This window comes from Ceratotherium simum, chromosome 12 (genome assembly GCF_057802395.1).
Source record: "Ceratotherium simum simum isolate JZ-2026a chromosome 12, ASM5780239v1, whole genome shotgun sequence".
NCBI classification, from domain to species: domain Eukaryota; kingdom Metazoa; phylum Chordata; class Mammalia; order Perissodactyla; family Rhinocerotidae; genus Ceratotherium; species Ceratotherium simum.
The window spans coordinates 35,313,544-35,335,147 of NC_141911.1; the positions used below are offsets into that span (position 1 = coordinate 35,313,544).

At 34.4% G+C, this 21,604-nt stretch overlaps 1 protein-coding gene across 6 annotated transcripts in view; it reads left to right on the forward strand.

Annotated features, from left to right (window-relative positions):
* Window positions 1-21,604, forward strand: part of LRBA (LPS responsive beige-like anchor protein) — a 718,950-nt gene that overhangs the window by 508,478 nt on the left and 188,868 nt on the right. For all 6 annotated transcript variants that reach the window (XM_087437546.1, XM_087437548.1, XM_087437549.1 and 3 more), the window contains exon 44: window positions 983-1,095. In XM_087437546.1, the coding sequence (XP_087293672.1) occupies window positions 983-1,095 (113 nt within the window). The remainder of the gene's footprint in view (window positions 1-982; window positions 1,096-21,604) is intronic.

Here is a 21,604-nt window from a genome sequence, read left to right on the forward strand (position 1 = left end):
ATTTGAGAAAGAGAAAGGAATGGAAATGATAGAATACACAATAAGAGAGGAATTCAAACAATATTCATATACTTGTCTTATATTTTAGCCATAAAAGTCTTTTCACATTAAATCTGACTAAAAATAGGTTATAGACTAGTAAATAGTGGAGCTGGGATTCAAATGCCAGCATTTTGACTCTAGAGACAATGATTTCCTCCACTGTGCTGTCTCCTTAAAGAGGTGATATCCAGAAAACTGCTGTATATGAGGTAGAAGGGCTACCTCATCCTTTGCTTTACTTATATTTTTAATAGACCTAAATGTGTCATTAGGTGTCATTAGTTTAGAAGAAGTTTAGAAGAGTATGTGACAGCATTTGGGAGTGGGGGAAAGCAGCATTGATGATGCTGTACATTAATTCAGAGGATCATAGAATTTGAAAGCTGTCACAGAAATTGCAGTTATTTAGTACAACATCCACATTTTACAGATGACTAATAAATGCCCACAGGGGTTAAGTCACTTAAACTTGGTTGATTAGTTGGTTGGTTGGTTGGTTGATTAATGGCAGAGAAAGGATTCTGGTTTTGAAAATCTCTGTGAGAATTGCAAATTGTTTTTTAAAGTCTTAATAAAGAATATTTTATCTGGTGCAGGCTTTCAAGAGATGAAAAAGTCAAGTGTAGTTTATAAGAACATAAATTTGGGGACCAGAGTATCTGGATTTGAATATGGTTCAACCATTACTAGTTGCATGATTTTGGGAAAGTTACCTAAACTTTTGTGCCTAGTTTTTTCATCTGTAAAGTGGGGATGATACTAATTTCATAGGGTTATTATGAGGGTTAAATGGAAATAATGTATGGATAGCACTAAGAACAATAACTGTCACTCAAAAATTGTCAGTTGTGCTTGTTATTTGTAGTAAATTTTACTCCTGAATCTGTTTATCATTTCATTTTATTATTCTAAATTGAGTTACCTTTTTTTTCTCTCCCAGGACGAAGTTACAATGACTTAAATCAGTATCCAGTGTTTCCCTGGGTCATCACTAATTTTGAATCAGAAGAACTGGATCTTACCTTGCCAAGTAACTTCAGAGATTTGTCCAAGGTAATTTCTCAGTAATCATCTAAAATATAATTGTCTTGCATATAAAAATAAATTTGATCATCTTTAATTTTCACACTACTCCTTAAAAATCTTTTTAATATAATTATAACTGTAATATATTTATCTTTTAAATGTATTTTCAATAGTCTCAGATTTAAAATTGAAAAATTTAATTTGCATTATAAACTAGATGACAATTAAAAATATTAAGTTATATTCCTTTTTCCATATACATTTAACGAAGACGTTATTCGCAAATATCAACTTCTTCTAAGAGTATTAGTATTTGATAAAATATATGAAGAAAATCATAGAAACTTCTCACCAGTACTCTTATAAAAAGACAAGTAACGCTATACTAGTCCAAGTCTCCTAAATGATCTCCCTGCCCTCTCTAATCCCATTCCTCACTGCAACAAAATGAACCCTCTTTAAATCTAGTGTTGAATTACATAAATCCGGTGCTTAAACCTTTCTTGACTTATCTTTGAATGCCGAATAAATCTTTCCCAAGTCAGAGCTTTGCTTTCTCTGCCTTTAATGTTCGTCTCCCTGCTTTGTGAGTGGCTGACTCTAGTCCTTTAGGTCACCTCATCATAGAGACCATTACTGACTACCTACCTTCCTTCCCTGATATTCTTCTCTCTGTTTCTTTCTTAGCACCTACAATGTCCTACATTTACGTAACCTTCTACCTACTTATTTTGGTTCTTCCTTTCTCCCCCACTAAAGTTCTGTAATGACATAGTTCTTGTTTACCATTATTTCTCCTATGCCTATCACAAGGCCTGCTGTTCAATAAATGTGTTAAATGAATTAAATAATAAAATATATATGACATTTTCCTCAAGTTATAAAATATTAATATTAACTGTATTAGATTTTTAATGTAAATAAGAAAACAAAAATTACCCCTAATTTACTGCATATCAATAAGGAATAATTACATTTATATATATATATAAATACACACTATAACTTTCTATAAGTATTTTCCCATATCTTCAGTATTCTTCAAGATCTTTCTTTTCTGTCCTGGATTATCAATAAATAGAATATCCTGAACCATTATTTTGTAATATAAAATAAGTTTATATATCTTTTTTTCTTTTTAGCTTTTTATTATGGAGAATTTCAAGCATATACAAAAGTAGACAAAATAGCGTAATAAATTCTCGTGTACGAATCACCCTGCTTCAACAATTACCAACTAACTCGTGGTTACACTTATTTTATCTTTGCTCTCATTTTCTTTCTCCCTTCCCATATTATCCCAGACATATCATTCCATTCATAAATATTTCAATATGTATTTCTAAAAACTCTTTTTAAAGCACAACCATAATACCATTAGCAAACCTAAAATATTAATAATTTCTAAATATTATCAAATACCCAGTAGGTATCACATTTCCAATTGAATTACAACTTTAAAAATTCTCTTTAGTTTGTTTATTCAAATAAGGATCAAACATTGCAATCAGTGGATACATCTTTTAAGTCTCTCTTTATTCTGTGGGTTTCTCTTCCATCTTTTTTTCCGTGCTAATTTTTTAGTTGAAGAAACATATTGTTTGTTTTGTATATTTTTTCACATTGTGGATTTTGCTTATTGCATCCCTGTGGTATAGTCTAACAGGTTCCTCTGTCTTCTATATTTCTTATAAATTGGTAGTTGGTTCCAGAGGTTGATAGAATTCAGATTAGATATTTTTGGCAAGACTGCTTCATGGGAAGTTTTTGCATTCTTTCGTCAGCGGGCATGTAGTATGTACTTTACTTCTCTTTTACAATGTTAGCAATCACTGATATTTAATGCCTGGATTCATTAGTTTGGTAAGCACTGAAAAATCATGGTATTTAAATTCTGTCACTTTTATTTCATTTATTATTGAGAATCCTTCCATAATGAGACATTTCCCTTCATCTACTGTTAGGTTTTCCAGTAGCACATTGCATTGGAAAGGCAGGATAAATTTTTAATTTTTTCTCTTTATATACCAATTTTCAAAACAATGAATTGGTTCCTAACATCCTCCAATGGAACCTAATTTTTTAAAAAATATCTTTATGAACTCACAGACTTAAAAGCATTTGATGTTTCAGTCCATTGCAGTTATTATTTTTATTGATGTTCAGTTTTTCCTACTTTGACCATGGGAAGATTCTTCAAGTTGCTCCTGAGTCATTTTGATACAATCTTAGTAGTCTTTGATAACTTCCATTCTGTCTGGTGGGACAAGGTGCCCTAGTCTTAACCCTCCCATTTTCTGGCCCAGTTCTAGAATCATCTGTTTCCTTAAGGAGCCCTAGTGGGAATCCTTTTAAAGGGAAATAACATCTGAAGACCACAGATTGATCTGTTGTGCTTGTTGCTACTGGATTTGTCATTATTTCTAGGCCCTTTTGGAATGAATTTAGACATTAAAAATTTAATTTAAAAGTTAAAAAACATTTTTTCTAGGGAAAAATTTAAGATGAAATACATCGTGAGTTGAAACTGATTCCTCCAATTTAAATTTAGGATCATATTTCCTTTAATGTTTAAGAGTCCCTGATCCCATTTGTGCAGATGGGCAGGAAGTCCAGTTTTTCTCCTGAAGGTTCTTTCTGTCATAATTTCTGGTAATACCTAAAGAATGTTTATATAGTCCACAGATCTAATCTGGAGGTTCTTTGTTCCTTCTTCCTTGCCTGTACCTTGAACCAACATTGCTCCCTTATCCCTCTAGGTCACTCTAAAGTTCTCAGAACGCTGTACTTCTTGCTCTTAGTACTGACTTCTTCTAAGAATGTACATAGTCCTTTCCCTTAACTCTTCCAAATCCATTTTAGGTCACAGTGAAGTATTTAAATAAAGCTCTACTGAGTACCGAATCATAGCTCTACTGAGTACTATGAGGCTGTCGGTGATTTACAGTCTCAGTCTGAGGATCACTGCCTAGTTTCTGCAGATCCCCACATGACAGGTACCAGTTCACTCACCATATCCAGTTTCCTTCACATAGAGTCCAGGGGCTTCCACTTTTCTGACATCAGAAAGAGAGTGTCCCCTTCTTTACCTATCCCAGGTGTACGCTTTTTTGCCCTGGCATGATTAACATTAGGAATGTTGGGAGTAACCCATATTCTGTATACACAGGATATAATCTGCTTTTTCACACAGTCCAGACAATCACAGTAGTCATCAGTGATGTCAACACAAAGGTTAACATTTTCATCTTGACAAGCAACAGTGTTTAGGTACTGGCCGTTGCTTATTTGATCACCACATCTCTGTCTCTGCCCCTATCTTTGCAGCAGTCACCTGATCCTATGATGCCTCCTATTGTCTTTTACCTCTCGTGCCTTTGCTGTTGCTCTTCCATCCATCTAGAAATTTGTACTTCCATGGTACTCTCTGTATACTCTAATACATTACATGATGTATTATAATTTTAATGTTTTCTTCTCTGTATTCCCTATTAAGGGACATCATTGAATAGAAATTTTTTGTTTTGTTAATTTCTGTATATCTGGTACCTGGGATAGTGCTTAGAACTAAGAAATTGTAGCAGTTTGTGTATCTACTTTTTCACTTTTAAAAGAGAGTTCTCATTTTCAAAAGAAAGCCTTATTTGCAGACTACATATCTGATAAGAGATTAATCCTCAGAATATATAGAGAATTCCTGAAACTCAACAACAAAACCAAACAATCTGCTTCAAAAAGGAGTAAAGGACTTCAATCGACATTTCTCTAAAGAAGATATACAGGTGGCCAATGAGCACATGTAAAGATGCTCAACGTTACTAATCATTAGGGAAATGCGTAAAATAACAGGTATTAGTGAAGATGTAGAGAAATTGGAAGAACCCTTGTGCACTGTTGATGGGAATGTAAAATGGTGCAGCCGATACGGAAAACAGTAAAGTAGTTCCTTAAAAAATTAAAGATAGAGGGGGCCAGCCTGTGGTGTAGCGGTTAAGTGCACACGCTCCGCTGTTGGCGGCCCGGGTACGCACCAATGCATCGCCTGTCAGGCCATGCTGTGTCAGCATCCCATGTAAAGTGGAGGAAGATAGGCACAGATGTTAGCCCAGGGCCAGTCTTCCTCAGCAAAAAGAGGAGGATTGGCATGGATGTTAGCTCAGGGCTGATCTTCCTCACACACACACACAAAAAATTAAAAATAGAGTTACCATACGATCCAGCTATCCCACTTCTGGATATATACCCAAAAGAATTGAAAGCAGATACTTGGAAGAGGTATTTGTATACCCATTTTCATTTTCATGGCAGCATTATCCACAATAGCCAAAACGTGGAAGCAATCCAGGTATCCATTGAGAGATAAATGGATAAACAGAATGTGGTATAGACATACAGTGGAATATTGTTCAACCTTAAAGTGGAAGGAACTTCTGATACACGCTACAACATGAATGAGACTTGAAGACATTATGCTAAGTGAAATAAGCCATTCACAAAAGGACAAATACTGTATGGTTCAACTCATAGGAGGTATTTAGAGTAGTCAAATTCATAGAGACAGAAAATAGAATGGTGAGGGCCGGCTCTGTGGCTTGGCGGTTAAGTGCGCGCGCTCTGATGCTGGCGACCCGGGTTCGGATCCCGGGAGCGCCCCGAGGCACCGCTTCTCCGTCCAACACGAGGCCGAGTCCCACGTACAGCAACTGGAAGGATGTGAACCTGTGACATGCAACTATCTACTGGGGCTTTGGGGGGAAAAAACTGAATAAATAAAATCTTTAAAAAAAAAAAAAGAAAATAGAATGGTGATTGCCAGGAGCTAGCAGGGAGAGAGGAATGGGGACTCATTTAACAGATATAGAGTTTTAGTTTTTCAAGGTGAAAAAGTTCTGGAGATGGGTGGTGGTGATGGTTGCCTAACAATGTGAATGTACTTACTGCCACTGAACTGTGCACTTAAAAGTGGTAAATTTTATGTTATGTATATTTTACCACAATTAAAAAAAAAAAAAGACCAGCTAGGGAAGAAAAAGATATTAGTAAACTAAACACAAGGCAGAAGTTTGAAAAGTGCCTACATGTTTCTGCTTTTGCTTCTGTGTGATCACCTTGAGAACATGCCCCAAACATGCCCAGGTTATCCTGCTAGAGGGACATGACTGACACATGGAGCATGGCTGAATTGTGCCAGCTTAGGCCATCCCAAACGGACTAGTCCTCAGCTGACCCCAAACTTGTGAACAGGCACATCCAAGAATAGCCAAATCTGGCCCAGATCAGCAGAATTTCCCAGGTGACCCATTGATTATGAGGAGTACTAAATAGATAAAATGGTTGTTTTGTTTGTTTTTTTAAAGGAAAGCCTTACTTATCATATTTGTTTTAAGACCCTGTAGTATTTCACTGGAATCTGTAGAACTGTCTAGTCTAGTAAATGAGGACTGTATTAGTTTGACTTGTGTAGTGAGCCATGCAGTAGGTCAATAATAAAACTAGACAACTCTTTAATTCTCAGGCTGTTGTATCCTACTCTCTCTCCGTTATTTGAATTTTATGTACATAAAAAGTGAAAATCTTGTTTTTCATTAATTTGTTGAAATGTAAAATTTGCTTCACAAAATAAATTACATTTAAATGCATAACCTTTCTAGAGTTCTAGAAGAATTGCCTTTTTTTTTTTTTTTTTTTAAACTGGGTCTTTCAGTTTGGACTTCTGTGTAAGCACATGGCTTATTAGATTTTTTTGTGCTTTAGAGGATCTTTTTGTAGGCCCTTTAAGATGCAATGAGTAGTGGGCCGGCCCGGTGGCTTAGCGGTTAAGTGCATGCGCTCGGCTGCTGGCAGCCCGGGTTCGGATCCCGGGCGCGCACCGACAAAACGCTTCTCCAGCCATGCTGAGGCCGCGTCCCACGTACAGCAACTAGAAGGATGCGCAACTATGACATACAACTATCTACTGGGACTTTGGGGGAAAAAATAAATAAACAAATAAAATTAAAAAGATGCAATGAGTAGTAATACATATTGTGGACATGTTTCTGTCTTGATGGATCAGTTACCAATGGTGGTAAGTGGGAGGCTATTTGGATATTTCTGCTGAGGCTATATTTCTTCTGCCATCACTGTACCTGAATGAGAGCTCCTGTAACCCTGTTACCTCCTCCTACCACTGCTCCTTGCCAACTGCCTCCATTCTCTGACCCTTGTCTTTGTTCTCTATCCCACTAAAAATCTACATGACTAGAAGAAAGCCTCCAAAACAATTTTTTTTTTATTTAGGCTATATGATTTTTTTGTTATGAGAATTCATTGAAATAATATCAGCAAAATGCTGTTACAGATTATTTGCCAGCTAAACAAAGTCTTTTATTAAAAATTGAATTTTATTTGTATGTTACAGCTGTTTCTAAGGAACTTGCCAAATACTTTGTTGGATGGGTAAAATACTGTTTTAACTAATGCCTTTATAACTTATCTTCTGTATATAATGAATAAGGCTGTTTTTATGCCCCGCTAGATGACCAGTAGTAATTTTGCTTTTTTTATTTTGTTAGATTAACAGTAAAAAAGGGAGGGACTTCAAAACCAAAACAAAAGAGTTGCTTTCATTAGTCTCTATCTGTATATGTCCATATCCACTATACAAAGACATAAAAATATCATTTTTGTGATTTAGTGCCTTTAATTGTAGTGGTATCCATTTTTGTACTATGAGAGAGTTTGTGAAAGATTTATACTTTGGGCCAAGGAAGGAATATTTATAAAGAGTACTTTCAACAAGAACTGAAGGGCATATAGTTGAATAGCGAACAGTAGCATGATTAGCAGGGCTGGGAAGAAGTGGGGCGCTCTAACACTCAGCCACATATCTTTTAACTAATATCACCTTTCCTATGAAGTAGCAGTAGTTTGAATGCTACAAAAGTCATTCAGATTCACGAAAATGGAATTCTGTTTTCATTAAATATTGACATAAATAAATGAGTTTGGAATTAACTACATTAAGTGCAGTAATCAGGTATATCAGATGTTTGAAAATTGTACTTTGCACGTATAAAATAGTGGTAATTGTTTACTTTATAAAAATATCTCATTCCTGTTGCGACTAAAGTCTGCCATAGTATTTACAATGTGATTCAGTTTTCAAGTATCTGTTTATACACATATTTTCAGGAATGCATCTCATACATAAAATGAGCTGTATCTGTATGAATAATGATTATAATAGAATTATATTAAAATTCATCCCGTAGTATACATTTAGCAAACATTACTATTTGTTTAAATAAACTTGTAAAATTGAAGAAAACATTGTGTGCAAAGCTTAATTTAAAACATAAACAGATCTTATTCCCATCCTTAAGTAGATAAATATAGCCTGACTAGCTTTAAAATGTATTGAATTATTTATCCATATTTGTGTCCATTTAATTTCCCAAAGCTGGTTTTCAGAGGAGTTTTTAGCAGCTATGATACAAAGCAACTATTTTATTTGGTAATCTCTTCCGTGTTTCGCAGGAAATTTTCTTTCTGATGCTGAATTAATGTAACCAACACCCTTTCTTCTGTATTATTTTTCTGATTATTCTTTGAAAAAAGAAAAAGTCTGAATGGGATGATGTAAAAAATGTCTTGAAGGTATAGAAATTTATTTTATGTGCAATATCTCCTTATAATTACAAATTAGTATTGTCATTCTGTCGAGAAGAGCAAATCTATTTTAGTCTGAAAATCTGATGAAAATGAAATCTTTTCTTGTATTGAAAAAAGTCCTCCTTTAACATAATGGTTTAATTTATTCTTTCAAAACTGAAGAAAAGTAGGAATCAATTTTGAAGTTGATTTTTTTCCCCTCTACTTTCCCAGTTGTTTCATCACTAGTCTAAAATTCTGACTGATGAGAAGACAGATCTAACCATGCATAGACTTTGGAGTGACATTAATCCTTATTTTACAAATACACATTGATTTTTATATTTTGACAACCTCCTTGGAAAAGATAAGAATCAACATTTTCTTTTTTCTTTATAAGAAATTATAATTAGGGCAGGAATATATTTACAAACTGTCATACCATAAAAACAAATTATGATGGCTGAGTGTTTCAGTACCAGGGCTTCCTTTGTAGATTAGTAAGATTTTCTTTGCTACTGTGAATTTTTTTTTTTTTCCTTAGTAGGAGATTGATTGTGTAAACCTGTTTTCTAAGAGAGGAAAACCAAGATAATTTGAGACAATCATTTCTCTTCTAATTGACCAACATAATTATTTTGGAATATTCAATATGTGTATGTGCTGTAATCTGAATACGTATTCCAGAAAACAAGTATGTTCTTAGATTGAAATGCAGCTGATAACCATTCACTTCCAAATGAAAACTTGGCTGTAGATTTCAGAAGATAGGAATATCCCACTTTATTGTTGTTAACTAATATTTATTGAGCACTTAACTATATGTCCGGCCCTTATTTAAGTATATTACATGTGTTAAGTCTTTTAACCCTCGCAAAGACCTTATAAGATAGGTAATGTTATTGTTGTTTTTTTTTTACAGAGGCAGAAACTGAAGCACTATGAGGTTAAGCTAGTTGCACAAAGTCATACAGCTAGTGGGTAGAACCAAAATTTAGGCACTAAGCAAGTGTTTTTCAAACTGCAGTTGATAACTAGCATTTAAAATAATGAATAGAATAGCCACTATTACATAAAAAAAGAAAATATCAGTGTGTATCATGTATGAATCTTCTGCTTGAAGAGTGTGTGTGTGTGTTTGTGTGTGTGTGTACATGTATGTGCTGGGTTATGACTTAAAGTGACATATTTCTTGCCCTGAGTTTTGACCCAGAAAGTTTTAGAAACACTGCAGTTTGCTATACTGCCTTCTACTTTTGTCATCAATTGCTGTCTTTTATTTTTTTTTTAAAGATTTTATTTATTTATTTATTTTCCCCCCAAAGCCCCAGTAGATAGTTGTATGTCATAGGTGCACATCCTTCTAGTTGCTGTATGTGGGACGCCGCCTCAGCATGGCCGGAGAGGCAGTGCGTTGGTGCGCGCCCGGGATCCAAACCCGGGCCGCCAGCAGCGGAGCTCGCGCACTTAACCGCTAAGCCGCGGGGCCGGCACTGCTGAGTCGGTTTTAATGGTATTTTATCAAGTTGCCGTTAATGCTGAAATACATGGTATACAAATAGCATTCTATTGCTTGAAAAAGGAAAGCTTTTCCAAATTGCCTACTCGTGCAATTTGGTGTGTTTGTCCCAAGTTATGCTCCAAGCTTTTTTGACTAAGCCTGTTTTATGAAAAAGCTGAATGTTTGGTTAAAACTAGAGAATCTCTGATGTTACTACTTGAGTATTCATTTGTTTTTTCATTTATTGATTGTTTATTGAGTAATATTGTGTGCCAGGGCCTCTTAGTTTCTGGAGATTCAAAAGAATAAAATCAGATGGTTACTATCCAACTAAAAAATAAACTGAAAGTAGGGAGGAAAAAAACAGGAATGGCCAAGGTAAAAGCAAGTATTTTATTTTTTCATAATTAAAGCTCACGTTCTTAAAATGAAGGAAAATACTGAAAGAGAGAGTCTGAGTTAGAGGGGAAAGAAAAATCAACCGTTTTTCAGCTTTAGAGTGCAAGCACAGTGTGAGCTGTTATTTTGGTTAAGAGTGCAGAAACAAGAAAAGTCAATGTTAGGGGAAAATGAACCTGCATGATGCTCTCCTGATTCCTACCTTGTAGTGTAGGAATATGAGGAAAGTTTATTATCATCACATCTTCAAACTGAATTTTAAATTTTGGTCCAGGCCCCAATAAATCAGAGTTTTTTTGTTTTTTTGTTTTTTAACCTATGTTACAGTGCTATACCATTCACACAGTTAAATTAGCAGCTTTCTGTGCCCTACTTCGGATCAAAATGTTTCTAGAGAGTAAATTCTCAGATAATTGAAGAGAACTGAATGACAAAGCTATCCTGAATTTACTTACTTGCGGAAGAGTTGCTATTGTTTGTCCTTAGTATTTACTGCATTTTTTTCATCTGTCTCTCTCTCTTTGTTTAAGAAAGAGTAGGTGATTTTTTGTCTCTCTCTCATTTATCTCCTGCCATTTGGTTGTGTATTTTTATATGTGAGATATTTCTCCCTAACACACATTTAATATACAGCATGCATCTTGACCTGGAATTGACTACCGACATTTAACTGTTGTTGATCAGACAGCACTTCTTTATCTCTTTAAGTTTTAAGTGCTGTTTCTGACGAATGCCAGTCCTTTTAGTCTGCTCTGTAACAGATATACCAGGAATCAGTATACCATCTAGATGTCACAGAGAGAAAAGAACACTTTTTGGGGGGGAGGGGCAATATGGTTTAAATATGATAGGTGTTATAACTTTTACTTTGTTTTTCTATTTATTGGGCTTCAATCAAACCAAAGGGATTCAGACTTTAAAAAAAACTTATGATATTTCAACAGTAAATAATAGATCTTAAGCTGTTTAAGTAAAATATAAATGCAGAGAAAAAAATTAAAAATTATACTTAGATTTTTTTATTGCCTGATACAATATATTAAAAATATTTTAATCTTGGCATCAAATACAGATGCTGTTACATGCCACATTGATTTTAGGGATTTTGGTGTAAATTGCATTTTCTTGCCTTGGGGAGTTCACAGTCTAATCAGTGGAAGAATGCTACTGGGAGAGTTTAGAATATATTTGTAGGATTGTGAGGAAAGCCCTAGTAGGTCCCTTCCACTGTAACAAACATTTTACATATGCTCTCTCCTTTAACCCCCTCAACAACACTATAAGAAATGTTTTATTATCTTCATTTTATAGATAAGGAAACTAAGATGTAGTGAGGTTAAGGGACTCTTCAAGGTCACACATTTTCCAAGTATTAAGGCTAGGATTTGATCTCAGATCTGTCCTTGTCAGTGAACTGGTAGACTTTAGGTATAACCAGAAGAATATTTTAGATTGAATACTTGCATTTATATCCACTTCTTTCCAAAATCCAACTACTTTTCCCTTTACCGTGGTGAAAAGGAAGAGGTTTACTTTTTTGGAGAAATTGTCCCAGAGAAGTTTCTGATTTGAAAACACCAAAAACGGCAGAGGGAAGCTTGAAGGTAAGGAATGGAAAACAGGAGGATTAACTGAAAGCTTTAAGTACTGAATGGTGAAGGCCCCCATGACCCTTTTGCTGTCATGCTATCAGAACTCTGGCAGCCAGGCTTATACCTGCCCTACCCTGTAAGACAGAAAATTGTATTACTCTTTGGACATATTGACTGGCTCAAGAGAAAAGACCTAAAAAATACTTAGATTTATGTATCCTGCTTGGAGCCCACCTGATTTCCCTTCAGTAAAGTCTACCAGTTCACATTGCTACTTATGCTCTACATACTTCAGTCAGCTCTTTTGTGCCTCATTTTTAAAATGAAGGTACGACCAAGTGTTAGCAAACATTGAAAGATGAACGTGAAAGATGACAAAGACTAAAACAGATAGAAAAATAAAAGAAACCAGAAGAAAAAAGACAATTTAGGGAACAGAAGAATCCTTGAAAACAAAACAAAAAGAAATACCCTCACAGAGATAAAAGAAAACCATTGCATTAATAGAAATTAAAAATAAAATGATGCTATAGAAAGTAGAGTGTAAGTGCAGATGTTTTCTAAAAGGAACATCAAAATGACATGAGAAAATAGCCTGAAAAGGTAAAATTGGAAGACCAGAGCAGAAAATCTTTGGATTTAGATACACTTGTTTCAGTCTGCCTTCATTTATTAGTAAGGGACCTTTAGCAAATTACTTAATTTTGGAGGTCCTATATAGCAAACTGCTCTTTATATAATATTATATAATATTTTTGTATGTAACATTATATAGTATTTATATAATACTGAAGAGAATTTTTCGTGAGTACACTCACCTTTTAAGCTTTAAATTATTACTTGTTCACTGTGATGTGTTTAGTTTAAAATATGGCTATGCAACTCTTTCCCCAGAATTTAAAATTAAGTTCACAAAGTGTGAACATATGTATGTTTATTTTATATATATATATATATATATATATATATATATGTGTGTGTATATATATAGAGAGAGAGACAGAGATGTGGTGCATTTAGAGGATTTGCTGAAGTTTTGTTTTTAAATTAAAACAGTCTGTTTTGTGTGACTATTTTAAAAATTTTACATTTATTAAGTAATAGCACTCTGTATAGCAGATTTGGTTTTCTACTACAAGTTACCTTCTAGTAGAAGTTTTTAAATGACTCTAACAGAGGTTAACCCTACACTTAATTTAAGCAGCATTCAGTGACATTGTTTTTTAACGTTACTCAGAAAATGATAAACTGAAGTAACTGAAATGGATTGTGGTTAATATTACTGTCAGGGTGATGAATAATCCTGACATATACCAGCAACACACTGCCAGTCAGTAATCCTTCTCAAAGTTAAGTATTTATTCCCTAATCATCCTAAGTTACTGTGGTGTGGAGTGACCATTTATTATTATTTATAAATGAATTGTTTTATTTATATAGTATTACCAGTTTTATCTCATAATACTTCCTATTTTCTTAGTTTAGTGCTGAGTGTACTAACTTGGGTAGATTCAGAGTAGGGAACATATACTTATCATGGATTTGCATGAAAATTGTTTTCAAAACACCTATAAATTTTTTTTAAGTTAAATAAGTACTAATACTATACTTCTGATTTCAGTCTGGGGTATTTTTTTCTTTTTATAGAGAGTAAATGTAGTAGGAAAACATTTAGAAACCTGCATACTTTTGTAGCTTTCTTTATATACTTGTATGTGTTATCATTCTAATATTTTCCTGTGATAATCAAAACTTATTTTATGTGAATATGTAGTATGCTTTTTATAATGGGAATGTAATATCTTATGTTTTAGTCACATGTCCACATTCCTGTCCAATTCTTTATTCTCAAAGTTTGTTTGTTTGAATAAGCGCATTTATTCAATGTAAACACCTTCTAGTACCCTGTTTATATTGAATAAATGTGTTTATTCAAATAATTGATTATTAAATATTTGCTGGGCACCTTTTATAGACATTATTCTGAGGACTGCGCCAGAAACAAAAGTCAATGAAATAGTCCCTGCTTTTAAACAGTTTTATAACTGACTGTATGTTATGTATGAACTGTGTATAGGAGAATAATTGAATCAGAAACATTTCTATGTGGCTTAGTTTTACACTGTCCCACTTTCAGAAAAGGAATTTTTTTTTTTAAATGTGAGTTCATGATTTATAATGTAACCCAAGATTTTAGAAATGGAAAAAAGGGAAATTCTGAAAACAAAATCCATAAGTTATCATTGGCCCAATATAAAAGCTAGAATAAACAATTAAATAGTTACATTTTGTTAAATGTAGGAAGAAAAGAAAACCAATACAGTGTTACTGAGAACTATATCCTGTTAAACTACATTAACTTACTTTAAAAATATAAATTTTGATTAGGTTAATAAATTAGGGAAGTTAGAGATCTAGTGTGACTTATCTCAGCAAATGATTCTGAACTATAGAGAAGGTGATTAAAATACATTCTTAGCATTCAGAATTGTTCAAATAATTTACAACTGTGTTGTTTAATGCCCTTGATAAACTTGAGGTATTACCCTCTTTAGGGCATCTCTCTAGGATTCTTTCCTAAGCTCTGAGTTGTTCAATAATTTCACTAATATTACAGATTCATCACACAGCTTGTTATACAGTAATTAAAATACAAAATTTTAAATCATTTTGGCAGAATGAAATATTCACATAAAATATTTGAATAAAATACAAAGAAAAATAATGATGTCTTACATTTAAGCTTAGAAATTTATAGTACAAAAAACAGGAAGAAAAGAGGATGAAGATGTCACTGTTAAAAATATAAATCACAGTAGTCTTATTGATGGGAAGGAAGATAAAGATGTGACAGTTGTTCTCAACCTATAGACTCTGGTCACTTGAAGAGGAATGTGAGTTTATTGCAAGAAGCCTTGAATTCACATATACATGTGTTATATCTGAGAGACTATCTTACTGGAAAAGATAGTCTGCTGCTGATTTAGATTATTTAGTTGACTGTGTGCTTATTATTACCCAACAGTGATTTGGCTTTTCTAAAAACAAATTGTGTCAAGCATGTTATTATTATATTCTTATATTGTGGCTGCTGATGCTACTTATTTTTTATCTGTAATGTATCATAGGTGCAAGATAAGGGTTGAGGTTCATGTTTTACCAATGGAAGTCCAGTTCTTCCCACGCCATTTGTTGAAAAGACTATCTTTTCTCATGAATTGTCTTGAAATCTTTGCTGGAATTAAACTGACTGTATGTGTGAGAGTCTATTTCTGGACTCTGTTCTGTTCAGTCAATCAGCATATCTATCGTTATATTGATACCACACTGTCCTGTTTACTATAGCTTGATAATAAGTCGTAAAATTGGGTCATGTGAATCCTCCAACTATGTTCTTTTTTTTCAAAATTGTTTTGGCTATTCTTTGCTTTTCCTGCATAAATTTGGGAATCAGTTTGTTAATCCTGCTCAGATTTTGATTGGGATTGCATTTAATTGGTAGACTGTTTTTGCTAAAAATGATATATTAGCAATATTGAATCTTCCAATCCACAAATATGATTTATCTTCCATTTGTTTAGGTCTTCTTGAATCTCTCTCTGATGTTTTGTAGCTTTTAGCATATAAGTCTTATACATATTTTGTTAATTTGTCCTTAAAAATTTCACATTTTTTATTATAAAATTTTCAATTCCAGTTGTTCATTGCTAGTATTTAGAAGTACAGTTGAATTTTGTATATTGACCTTGTATTTTGCAGCCTTGCCAGACTCAGTTACTCATATTAGCAGCCTTTTTGTAGACTTTTTGGGACATTCTACATAAGTGAATATATCATCTCCGAATGAATACTTACATTATACGGTGTTGACTGGAACTGCTGAGAGTGCCTTGTCTTTGGTCTTAGGGGAAAAGCATTTAGTCTTTCACCATGATAGTAGCTATAGGTTTTCATAGATGAGCTTAATCAGGTTGAGGGAGTTCCCTTCTATTCCTAGTTTGTTGAGAGTTTTCATCATAATTGGATATTGACTTTTGTCAAATGCTTTTTTCTGAAGGTAATCATATGGTTTTTCTTTTTTAGTCTGTTAGTATGGTGAATTTTATGCTGGTTGATTTTGGATTGTCTCATTCCTGGGATAAACCATACTTGATCATGATGCATTATTTTAATAAATGGCTGGAGTTGATATGCTAGTATTTTCTTAAGAATTTTTGCATGTGTGTTCATGAAGGATATTTGTCTGTGGTATCTTTATCTAGTTTTGGCATCAGGGTAATGCTAGCATGACAAAATGAGTTTTGAAGTTTTCCCTCTTCTTCTATTTCCTGCAAAAGATGGTGTAGGAATATTATTATTTCATCCTTAAATTTTTGATGGAATTCATCAGTGAAACCATTTGGGCCAAGAGTTTTATTTCTGGGAAGCTTTTTTAAAACTTTGAATTAATTTTCATTAATGTATATAGGGCTATTCGTGTGATCTCTTTGTTCTTGAATGAGATTTGCTTGTCTGAATCTTTCACAGAATTTGTTTCTTTCATCTAAGTTGTCCCTTCTTTCATTCTTGATATTGGTAATTTGTTTCTTCCTTTTTTTTTTTTTCCTGGATCAGCTTTGCTCCAGATTTTATTTATTTTTATATTGTTTTTCCTGTTTTCAGTTTCAGTGATCTTTGCTTTCTTTACTATTTTTCTTTCTGCTTGATTTGGATTTAATTTCTCTTCTTTTTTAGTATCTTAAGGTGGAAGCTTTAAACTATTGATTTGAGACCTCTTTTTCTTTCTAATATAAGCATGTAATGGCACAAGTTTTTCTCTAAACACTGATTTTGCAAGGTCCAACAAATTTTTATACATTGCATTTTCATTTTTATTCCATTCAAAATATTTTCTAATTTTCTTTGTGACTTTCTCTTTGACTCATGGATTATTTAGAAGAGTATTGTTTACTTTCCATATATTTTGGGATTTGTCAGGTGTCTTTCTCTTGTTGATTTGCAGTTTAATCCTATTATGATTGCAGAACATACTTTGTATGATTTCAGTTATTTTAAATTAGTTGAAATTTGGCTTATGGCTCAGAACATGGGTTATATTGGTTAATGCCCCACGTGCACTTGAAAAGAATACATATTCCTCTGTTGTTGGATAAAGTGTTCTATACAAGTTGATTAGGTAAAATAGGTTGGTAGTGTTGTTCATATCTTCTATATCCTTACTGATTTTCTGTCTACTTGTTCTGTTGATTACTGAGAGAGGACTTTTGAAGTCTCCAACTATAATTTACATTTGTCTGTATCTTTTTTCATTTCTATCAGTTTTGTTTTATGTATTTTCAGCATTTAATTTTGGGTACATGTTATGAGTTGAATTGTGTCTCCCAAAAAGATATGTTGAAGTCCTAACCCCAGGTACCTGTGTACATGACCTTATTTGTAAATAGGGTCTTTGAAAACGTAATCAAGTTACAATGAAGTCATTAGGGTGGGCCTAAATCTAATATAACTGGTGTCCTTATAAGAAGATGCAAACACTATATTAAGACAGATATTAAAGGAGAGAACACAGTATGGTGATGGAGACAGAAATTGGAGTTAAATTGCCACAAGCCAAGGAACACCTGGGGCTACAGGAAGCTGGAAGAAGCAAAGAAGGATCCTCTCCTACAGGCTTCAAAGACAGCATGGCTCTGCCAACACCTTTATTTTGAGCTTCTAACCTCCAGAACTGTGAGGCAATAAATTTCTATTGTTTTAAGCCACACTGTTTTTGGTACTTTGTTACAGGAGCCCTAGGAAACTAATACAGTGCATACACATTTCAGATTGTTATGTTTTCTTGATAAATGCATCCATTTATCATTGTATGATGTCTCTCTTTATACCTGGTAATATTCCAAATGAAGTCTACCTTTTCTGATACTAATATAGCCACGAGAGCATTACAGTCACGTGTCACTTAATGATGGGCATATGTTCTGAGAAATGCATCATTAGGCGGTTTCATTGTTGTGTGAACATCATAGAGTATACTTACACAAACCTAAATGGTATAGCCTACTACACATCTAGGCTATATGGTACTAATCTTATGAAAGCACTGTTGTATATGTGGTCCATCATTGACTGAAATGTCATTTTGCAGCACATAACTGTATTTTGACTGTTACTTGCCGTATCGTTTTCTATCATTTTTAAAAACCTCTCTATGACTTTATATGTATAATTTCATTTTTGTGGACAACATATAAAAGAGTCTTGCTTTTATAGCTAGTCTGATAATCTCTGTATTGTATTTGGGGTGATCTAATCTCTGCATTGTATTTGGGGTGTTGAGATCATTTACATTTATTATAATTTTTGATATAATCAGTTTAAATGTACCTTCTTGCTATCTGTTTTTTATTCCTCACGTCAGTTCTTTGTACCTGGTCTCCCTTTATTTGCCTTCTTTTAGATTAAGAAAGTATTCTTACAATTCCATTTTATCATCACCGTGGCTTATTATTTATACTTCTTTTTAAAAAATTTAGTGGTTTCTTTACAGTTTGAAATATACATCTTTTTTTGTGTGTGTGAGGAAAATCAGCCCTGAGCTAATATCCATACCAATCCTCCTCTTTTTGCTGAGGAAGACTGGCCCTGGGCTAACATCATGCCCATCTTCCTCCACTTTATATGGGATGCCGACACAGCATGGTTTGACAAGCGGGGCGTCAGTGCATGCCTGGGAGTCGAACCCCGGGCCGCGGCAGCAGAGCACGTGCACTTAACCGCTACAACACAGGGCCAGCTCTTGAAATATACATCTTTAACTTATGGCAATCTATCTTCAAATAATATATCATTTCGTGTATAGTTTTCAAACCTTACGACAGTATATTCCTATTCTCTCTATTCTGTCCTTTTGAGCTGTTGTTCTCATAAATTTTACACCTAAATATATTTTAAACTCAATACATTGTTACTGTTTTTGCTTTAGACAGCCATCTTTTAAAGCAATAAAAAAATTTTTTTTAATGTTTACCCTGAGTGTTTCCATGTCTGATACTCATTATTTCTTCATATAGATTATATTTCAATCTGGTATCATATTCCTTCTGTCTAAAAATTTCCATTAATAATTCTTGAGATGTATATCTTCTGGCAGTTAATTGTTTCAATTTTATTTTAACCTGAAAAAGTATTTATTTTACATTGTTTTTAAATGATATTTTCACTGGATATAGAATTCCAGATTGACATGCTTTTTTTCCAAAACTTTAAAGATGAGTTTCTACTGTCTTCTGGTTGGCATAGTTACTGATGAAAACTTTGCATTATTATAATTTTTCTTTCTGTGTAATATTTCTTGTTTTCTCTGGCTGTCTTCAAGATTTTATTCTTTATCTTTGGTTTTCAGCAATTTGACTATAATCTCTCTTGTTCATTTGTTTGTTTTGTTTTCCTACTTTGAGTTTTCAAAGTTTCTTTAGTCTGTAGCTTGCTGCCTTGTATTAATTTTGGAAATATAATTTTGGAATAATTTTGGAGATATTTCCTTTGCTCTTTTTGTCTCTCTCCTCTTTCTGTGACTCCAATTACACCTATATTAGACTTTTTGATCTTGTCCCATAGCTCTTGGTTGCTCAGTCCTCTTTTTTTTTCACTTGTTCATCTTCTTCATTTTGGATCATTTCTATTAACCTAATTTCAAATTTACTTATTCTTTCCTTAGCTGTGTCCAGTCTGCTTATAACCTCATCAAAAGAATTCTTCACTTCTGATATTTTTTATTTCTAGCAATTATATTTATTTCTTTTTTTATAGTTTCCAGCTCTGCTGAAATTCCCAACCTATTTATGTAAGTTTTCCACCTTTTTCACTAAATTTTTTAGTAAATGAATTAGTTATTTTAAATAACCTGTCTGATAGTACTAACATCTGCATTGTCTCTGAGACTGGTTCTTTTGATTGCTTTGTCTCTTCACAATGTGTTTTTTTTTTTCTTAGTATTTTAAGTGTTTCAATTTTTGGTTGAATGCCAGTAGAGACTGGGATATGAATAATATTTTATGCCCAGAAATGTGGGTACCTCCTCTTATGTCAGACACTTTGTGGTGGGAGTTCAGTCAGTCTAGTCAATAGATGAGCTCAGTTGGGTTTGTTGTCATCATTGTTACCTTCAGTGCAGCATAGACTTCAAATTCCTCTGTTTGAATTTGTTCTTAGGGTGGGCCCTGAGGTGTTAGAGATTTTTTCTCACCGTTCCTCTGTACCCTCTAGCAGACCTCTGTACCTGTGCCACAGGGGAGTTTTTCTCTCTACTCTTTTGCCTTTTCCCAGAAGTAGATTGCTGTTGCTTGTTACTCACTGCCAGGCCTGTGGTAGGGGTAGGGCAGCTCCTCAGTTCTCCTGATCCAGCCTGTTTTAAGCAGACCCTGTTTGACTGGTCCTCAGTGGGGAGCCTTCTCATTATTTTTGCCTGTAAACTGTATAGCATCTAAACTCTGCCTTGTATGTGTGGCAGGTCTTAGACATGAGAGATTTTCTTGTCCCTCCTCCAATAGTAGCAAATCTCTCCTTTATATCATTGCAAAATCCTGGTCCAAAGAGACTTTTTGTCCGTTTTCTTAGGTGAAAGGGCTTTTGCTTTTACCCTACCCCCAAAGCAGTAGATCTTTGCCTTGGTCCTGGAGGTAATATAGAGGGTTTCCTAGCCCTCTTCCAGAGGCAGATTGGTTTTATTTCTACCCTTCCCTCGTGTATAATTGATATTGGCCTGGACCCTGGGATGGGAAAGTTTGATATTCCTCCCCCATCAGTTTAAGAGTTTTGATCCACATAAGAGAAAGATTAGGGGAAGTGGGTGGTATTTTGTGCCTGTCCCCAGTAACAGCAGATCACATTCTATCTCTCAAAGCTTTGTGATTATCCAAGCTGCCTTCTTTGTTCTTAGTGGTTCGCAACAGTTGAGGGTGTGGCAAGTCTCCCAAAGGTGAGGGTCTCAGTCAGCAGTAGATGCAGGCTGATTGGAAGCCAGAGCCTCAGGCAACATCTTTTAAAGTATGCTAGTAGACCTCTTTCAGGGAAAAATTGGGAGCTGAGTGTTTCTTTCTGCTTCCTCTGTGCTGAGCCCTTAGGGGATAGCCTGTTAAAAACTATTTTTCTTTGTTTGCTGCAGTCCTGTGGGACTAGACTGTGAACACAAGTCCCACTGCTCACCAAAGCCAGGTGATCAAGGGGTATACTCTCTGGGTGGCAGCTGCCAAAGCCAAGAGGCCAGACGTGTGTACAAGTGCATTCCAGGGAGATATTGATGATTTGGAGAAGACTACTGAGAGAACGTGGAGATGGTGTCTCCTGGCTTCCCTGGTCTCAGGGAAGGATAGCAGTGGGTCCCTAGATGTGTGTTAAATTAGGAGCCTGACCC